Raw genomic sequence first — 8,307 nt, 5'->3', positions numbered from 1 at the left:
AATCATCAAGTAGTATTAGATGATCGATGCTTAATCTGTAAAATTATGTGCTAGCTAGCTCACTTATTCTTTGACTGTTAGCTAGAGTTAGTTGTCTATAACCGTTAGTAACTATATCCTACAGGGTTATGATTAGGGGGAGCCTAATTAAATCTCACCTTGATGATTGTGTGAGAGCACAAAAGTTGTGAATGTTTCAATGATCAATTCTCTTACAACCAGTAAGTAGATATCATATATAGAGTAGCCTCTAAAAGTTGAAAACCTTTTGTTATTTAACTTATCATGAATAAGAAATGCTACATCATTGATAATCTAGAAGATAAATTGCTTCAAACCTCAAAAATCTTTGTGTTATTTGTTCTTGATGAAAGAACTAACTTGATCATAAATCATAATATTCTCAAGCTTAGAATATAATCTGATACATAGATACACATCAATTATATATATATATATATATAACACGTACAATATTGATTCTAGTTAGCTCTAACAAAAAATATACTAAACTCAGGTCCTTGATTACTATTGTTAATATTATTATCAGGATTAATCATATAAAAAGCTTCAGAATCCTTAGAACCAACAACTCTTTCAAACCTTGCTCTCATATAAGTCATTTCACCATCAGAACTATCCTTATGATCCGATGCGGTCGGCAACACGCCAGCTCCCATGGACACGCCTCTCAAATGTTGCATAACTTGAAGTTCTTCATCACCCATTTGTTTCCTCCTTATAGAATAACCAACTTTCCTACCATTACAATACACAGCCCAAACAAACTCTTCAAGCAGTTTCTTCTTATTCGTCTTCGTCTCGCTCTCCAGCGCGATTCTCACTATATCGGATGACATCTCTTTGTTTAACGCGCTCGTTAGCATCGGTAATTCGATGAGAAAAATCGGCATTTGACGCGTATCTTCTTGTATTGCTATGATAACTCTTCCTTTTCTGTAACCGAAGATTGTGCCTGTTGTGGCACTGTCTTTTAGCATAGGCTTTCTTGGCCTTCCTAATAGTGCTACCATTTTGCAACCTGATGTTAACATAGGGAAGAGTTTGAACATCTTTAAGAGGCCGCCGGCGGAGAATTTGTTCCGCTTTTCGCCGGATGTGTGCCGGAGAAGTGATGCTATTGCTGGAGTTTCCATTGGGTAGAAAGGACTAGAATGAACAGATGGCATTATGGTGTATGAAAATATTAATATTTATGAAGTTGTGATGATAAGTTAAGGTAAGTTCTAGGAAAAACAGAGCGATGGATATGTTTGGAGAAGAATGAATATATGGATTATGAAGTTTACAGCTAAGAGGATGGAGCAATACATATAGAGAAAAGGAAGGTGTGGCTAACTAAAGCTAGGGTCTACCAAGATGTAAAAGTGGGGTGGGATTAGGAAGTTAGTTGGTCTTGGTCACATAGGTTAGGACATGTACTAATGGAATCTTGTTAATGCTAATAAATATACTAATTAACCGTCACATTATGGTTATTCAGTGGAAATATTCATGGAAATTCTTAAGAGTTTTGGCTGTATCTAACTTATTTTTACAAAACTGATTTATAAAGTGAGAGTGAAGATTGTCTTCTGTTATAAGCTCTTGTACGTGCTATATATTGTCCGATAAAAGACTTATAACACATCTCTAAGTCTTAGAACTAGACATATGAGACGTGGAAATAAATGATGGTGGTCGATAACAAAAACTTAATAGTAGGTGGTCCATCGAATCTTAAACGAGATTTTTAATATTATGTTAAAAAATATGATTTAAGATTAACTTATATCTACAAAACTGACTTATAGAACGATGATTGCCCTCGTTTATAAATAGGTATTCCAACTATATATTGTATTAATATGAAGCTCTTAATTGAGGTCTTTAAAAATAGTTAGAGTAAAGGAAAACCAATATTAAAGGTGATGTGACAAAGTTTGAGAAATAAATAATAAGGTTATTGAAATACAAGTGATAAGATAAGAGTGGGGAGGACCACAGGTTGTGGGGTAAATGAAGAAGAAAAAAGTCACAAAAAGGTAAAGAAAGAAGGGAGGGGTTGAGGAAGTAGCATGTGCCTCTCTGATCATTACATTGATTAAGAGTATCAACATCAATTGCTTTATACTTTTCTCCGAAACACCATACTAATTATTGAGATCAACCTCATTCTTCCCCAAACATTTATGCTTGTGTACATGAAACTTTGCTTTTACTTGTAAGTGACTCTCTCTTTCGTGTAGTTTCTTTATTTAGTTGCAACTTTTCTTTAATGTGTCAGACCATAGGTCATATTCAGCAAAGGTGGGTTAGGCAGTTGAAATTATCAATAGGCCCGGGCCTGGCCCGGTTGTACGAAGCCAACTCTTGCTTTCCCTTCTTGTTTTTTTTTCTCCATTTCTATTATTTGGAATTTTTGTTTTTTTTTGCTTAGATACTGTTTGACATGTGAATATTTTAGATTATACTTACAACTGTAAATAAAATCAATATATATTCACTCCCCAATTAAACACCACAATATTTCATTTCTACTTAGATTTGAAATTGTAATTCCAACATACCTCAAGATTTATGTGTGAAAATGGAATATTGAGTTTTTTATAATAGTTTCTTTTAAATGAGTTTGAGCATAATAATCTGCTAAAGTCATACATAAAGCGTTTAAATACTTACTTACACACTACTCCCTCCTCCTTTTTAAGTGTCGTTTTAGAATAAATTTTTTTCCTATTTAAGTATCATTTTTATAATTTAATGTTATAATCACTATGTCAAATTTGTCTTTTAGCAGCACCCCTACGAAAACGCTTTTAGGAAAAAGCGCTGGTATAGGTTTCGCTAAAAACAAAATTAAAAAACACGCAAAAAAAGTGCTCTTATAGGGGGGTTACGAAAGCGCTTTCAAAAAGCGCTGGTAAAGGCAGGAGTACGAAAGCGCTTTTCAAAAGCGCTCTTATAGGGGGGATATGAAAGCGCTTTCAAAAGCGCTGCTATAGGGGGTGGGGTACAAGAGCGCTTTTATCCTAAAAAGCGCTGGTATAGCCTTAGTTACGAAAGTGCTTTTCAAAAGCGCTGTCATACCTTTTTTAAAAACAAATTATACTAAACGCGCTTCATCGTTTCCAAATCCCTATTTCCTCTTTCTCTGCCATTGCTGCCCACAGAAAACTTAGAAAATCTTTGAAATCCCTAATTCCTCTTTCTCAGCATTTCAACTCAGAAAACATCGTGCCATCGTTTCCATCGTTGCCCACCATTTCAACTCAGAAAACTCACCATCTCAGAAAATCGTGAGCCACCAATCTCCGTTCTCAATCGTCTTCTTCTCATCGTCTTCTGCTCTTCGCTTGTTCTCATCGTCTTCTTCTCAACGGCTTATGCTCGTCGCTTGTTCAACTCTGGGCTTTTGTTCAAGAAGCGATTAATCGAGAGACACATACAAGTAAAGGTTCTTTCTCTTTGTATGGATTTAGTAGCTTAGGTTCAGAGGTTGGGAGTCAGTCACTGAGTCAATTTAGTTTGAAAGTTCAAATTCTGTTTAAGTGACAATGAGATTGATTTGAGTTTGATAGATTTTTATGAAACAAAAATTGTAGCTGAAATTGGAATGTAGTACATGGAATGTAGTTTGAAAGTTCAGATTCTGTATGGATTTAGTACATGGAATTTCATTTTTGATTATTGGTGTTTAAGATGCTGCAATTGTGGCTGTTTTGTTAGTGATGTTTTATAGGATAACATTAGTGTTTACTAGTATTGAAGTAAGACGCTTATATGCAGGAACATCTGTGCTTGCTTAAAGCTATACAAAGGTTTTATTAGCTTGTACACTTGGCTAGGTTTATAGATAGGGAATTTCATGATGGTTTTGTCATATAAACATTTTCATCTAATTTTGCATCTAAGAAAGCATTGAAAAGTCTAATTAATGGATGAACCAATAACTGTTGGTTGTTAAAGCAATGACAAGTCTGAATGTAGTCATTTTTTCCATAAGAGAATATGTGTCAAGGTAATTGGTACAAGCTCCAATCAACGCAATACATCTATATCAACTCATTATGGTCCTTCTGAAGTCGCCAATTTTGCTTGTTGGAGAACATATTTGAGCATTTCGATTTTGTAAATTCGGGTGTTTGTAGTTTCTAGCTAATTGATAATTGATTTCATATCATTTTAAATAATTGAGTTCTAGATTGGGGTTTTTTTGATATTGTGTTAGTAGTGGTGTATTTAACTGCATCGTGTGTGTTTAATTTTACAGTTACTTTGAAGGCTCTGGTTTCTACTTGTACAACGCCGATTCAAACCTACCCGTCTCCCACATCAAGTCCAACTCAAGTTACTAGCCCTTTCTTCTTGCTTATAGTTTGTTGTTTTCTGCTTATAGTTTATTGTTTATGGTTCTATTTAATTTCAATTTAGTGTCTCTCATCCAGTTTTTTGGTTTGTGGACTTATATTACCTTGAAATAAGGTAATGTCTTCTTTAAGAAATCGGGGGTAGGCTGAAATAAGGTACTGTCTTCTTTTAGAGACTCAAACAATCGAGACAACTGTAACTTCCTATCTTTAGCTAACTACCAACTTAACCAATATGAAAGCTATAGGATCTCATTAGGTATTGCTTAAGTGTTGCTTATTCACAGTAGTTACATTATATTTCAAGACTTGAGTGGTTTGACAAGATTTATTTCTATTATTCACACTTTATAGGATCTCATTAGGTATTCTGATCAAGACATAATGATGATAGCTATTTCTTATCTTGACAGAATTCCTTAGTACCTGATAGAGAAACCAAGAAGCAAAAACATTTGTTTAGTTTAATTAAGACATGGATAAAACATGGATGAATTCAAACCGATTATCGAAAGAGTACGAGAAAGGGGTATGGGAATTCGTTAAGTTTGCGGTTGCGCACTCCGAAGACCCGATTCGAATGCCGTGTCCTTGCTTGGGTTGCTGTTATGGGGGTAAGGTTGACGGGAATAACTTGGCATCGCATTTACTACGGTTTGGAATTGATAGAAGTTATACATGTTGAACAATGCATGGTGAGAAAAGTAACGGGAATGTTGAGTCGAGGTGTAATACGAAGTATGCTTCAAACGACGATTGCACAGACACATATGATTATGATCGAGTCGAAGAGATTGCAGAAGCGCTTGAAGAAGATCTTGAGGATTGTCCCAAAATGTTCGAGAGGTTGGTAAGCGATGCAGAGAAACCGTTGTGTGAGGGTTTTACAAATTCACAAGATTGTCTGCGGTGTTAAAGTTGTACAACTTAAAGCGCAGACCGTTCTAAATATTCTTGTATATTTATATATTTAATTATTTGTGAGATTGATCTAAATATATGCTTTTATATTTTTGTTAGATCAATACAAGTGTTCCGAAGTCAACGAGACGCACAGGTATCCCGGACTAAATCAAACAACATTACTTGGATCAAAGTGCATGTACATTATTTTTCACACTTTTGCTTATAATATTTATGCTACTTGATAAAACAAGACAACTATAAAATCTTATTTGTTTTTCTATGTAGTGTCCGATACAGCGAAACAGTTCAGACTGCAGATACTTTGTTTTGAGGTTTATGAAAGAAATCCTTCAAATGAATCAATTAGAGATTCCAATCACGGTATGGATTTATAACTTAATTAGATAACTTCTTATAATTTATTACATTTAACTAAATCATTCATATTATGTTTTTATTCTGTAGTACTTTGACGAATTCCGTGCTGCTTCTTACACGAGACTTAAGTTGGAAGAAATCAAAGAGGATTTGTGTCAATTTTATATTCATCAGCTATTCATGCAGTAGGATTTGTGTCGATTTGAAGAGAATATTATAGTACTCTAGGATATATGGTTACTAACTTTGTTCATATTGTTCCCAATTAATATTTGAAGTATAATATTGTTGATGTTAGAGATTTAGTTTGTTTGACATAATGATATATATATATATATATATATATATATATATATATATATATATATACTTTTGGATATTATAATGGTATTATATTAGTATATATATAGTCCTACATATGGTTGAAAATATATCGTCGAAAATATATTACAGGTCGAAAATATTACAGGTTGAAAATATATTACAGGTCGAACTGGGAGGCTGAAATTACAGGCTGCACTTTAAAATACCTCATTTAGCAACGACAGCGCTTTTAAAAAGCGCTCTTAAAGGTCCACATACGAAAGCGCTTTATTACAAAAAGCGCTGCCAAAGATTAAAAAAAAAACGCAACCTACCAAAGCGCTTTTGGAAAAGCGCTCTAATAGGGGGGCTACCAGAGCGCTTTTTCCAGCAAAAGCGCTCTTATAGGGGGTCTACCAGAGCGCTTTTTCCAGAAAAAGCGCTCTTGTAGCGGGGTCTACCAGAGCGCTTTTTCTGGAAAAAACGCTCTTATAGGGGGGTCTACCAGAGCGCTTTTAAAAGCGCTTTCGTTACCTACGCCAGCGCTGGCTTTGGCAGCGCTTTAAAACGCTGTTAAAGCCCAAAAAAAGCGCTTTTGTATGTCTTCCGTGTTGTAGTGAATGTCTCAATTATACCCTTACTTTATCATTAACTTGACTTCATATTTTTGATAAAATTAATTGTTTTCTCAATTATTTATTGGAAAAAGAGAGAGTATGATTGAATTTATTTAGAAAGAGAAAATAAATGAGAGTATAATAGAGAAATAACTCTAACAATTCACTATCTTGTTTGAAGAGCTTTGTACCGAAACGACACTTAAAAAGGAACGGAGATAGTACTTTATTAATGAGGTAGCACATATGCAACAAATTTCGAACTCAAATCATGAGTTCTGTTTCAAATTAGGTCAAGACAATCCATTCGAAATTGGGTCATTTAAGTATTAAAAAAGTAGGATAGACAACAAGATGGACACACCTTAAAAATATATTAGATTAGATTTGTCTTTGGAGACTATCAAGTGATAAAACTTACACAATCCTATAATATTTGTTTTTTACTACACTTGTTTTAGAGAAGGTTCTAGGGTCTCCAAATTTTAGATCCATAATAAAGTTGTAGCTTTACATTTCTAGGTGAAATTGGTTGCATGTCCTTATCATATGCAGGGGGAGTATCTCCGATACGGTTATTTTGTTGCTTGTCTTATCGCTTTCGTTTATTATCGTTTATTGAGTCTCTCTTATGATTGCACATCTCTTGAATCAAATTTGAAATCGATTCGTTATCATTTTAGCATGCAGAAAACAATGGTTAGGTTTGAATTTGATCATGAGGTTTTTAGTCATTTGCATTAGTTGGTGGAATAAGAACTTTACATGTTTTTTTATTTGAAGTAAGATATGTTAAATTTCAATGTACTTTTGAAAACATGAAAAATTGAGATTTTACATGTTTGATTCGAATCATGAGAATCAAACACATTTTATGATTCAAATCAAATTGGACAGAAACATACCAGGAATTTTTCAAATATTTGATTCGAATCATTTTTACACATGATTTGAATCACACTTTTCTGGTCACCTTCTACTTAGTTTGATTTGAATCAAACTTTACACATGATTCGAATCACACAATTTTTCTGCATTTTTCAGTTAGTTATGTTTGATTTAATTCGAATCACGGGGTCCACGATTCCAATCACACTTTGTACCTGATTCGAATCAACTAAAAATGGGTCAAAATCTGATTTTCCAAAGTTAATATGAAGATGACATGTCAGCATTTGATTACTATGAAGATGACATGTCAACATTAGGGTTAAGTTTGCGTTCAAGGTTGTCATCATGACAACCTTGAATTTATATTAAGTAGATTTATATTATATGACTAAATAACTTATTTTTATTGGTTGATAGTGTAAAATTTTATATTGTATAATTATGAGACTCGATTTTTTTATAATAAATATACGAGAGTCAAAATTGAAAGCTTACAAAATCTAATAATCAAATTATAATAATGTAAGGAGATAATATTTTCGAATACATGGTAAAACAAAATTATTATTATTATTATTATTATTATTATTATTATTATTATTATTATTATTATTATTATTATTATTATTATTATTATTATTATTATTATTATTATATATTCATTGTTTTGTACTAAACAAGTTTAGCAATTTGAAATAAAGTGTGGGTTTCTATCAATCAGCACTATTTTTAGGCACATGGATGACCTCATACATTCGGGCACTTCTTATCGTTCTTTCATTACTTACCCATTTCGATAATTTCCATTTCATATACTGTAAATCTTGTTATAAATTACGACA

General features: G+C 33.2%; 1 protein-coding gene across 1 annotated transcript; it reads right to left on the bottom strand.

The window, feature by feature from the left end:
- Positions 1-312: 312 nt before the first annotated feature.
- On the bottom strand, positions 313-1,387 carry LOC131655338 (protein MIZU-KUSSEI 1). The gene has a single exon (XM_058925222.1). It carries the CDS (start codon positions 1,188-1,190, stop codon positions 483-485), a length of 708 nt encoding a protein of 235 aa, XP_058781205.1. The 5' UTR covers positions 1,191-1,387; the 3' UTR covers positions 313-482.
- Positions 1,388-8,307: the final 6,920 nt, after the last annotated feature.

The sequence above is a fragment of the Vicia villosa genome, linkage group LG3 (genome assembly GCF_029867415.1).
Source record: "Vicia villosa cultivar HV-30 ecotype Madison, WI linkage group LG3, Vvil1.0, whole genome shotgun sequence".
Classification (NCBI taxonomy): Eukaryota; Viridiplantae; Streptophyta; class Magnoliopsida; order Fabales; family Fabaceae; genus Vicia; species Vicia villosa.
Note: the sequence above shows the minus strand (reverse complement) of the source record. Positions and strands in the feature narration are given on the sequence as shown.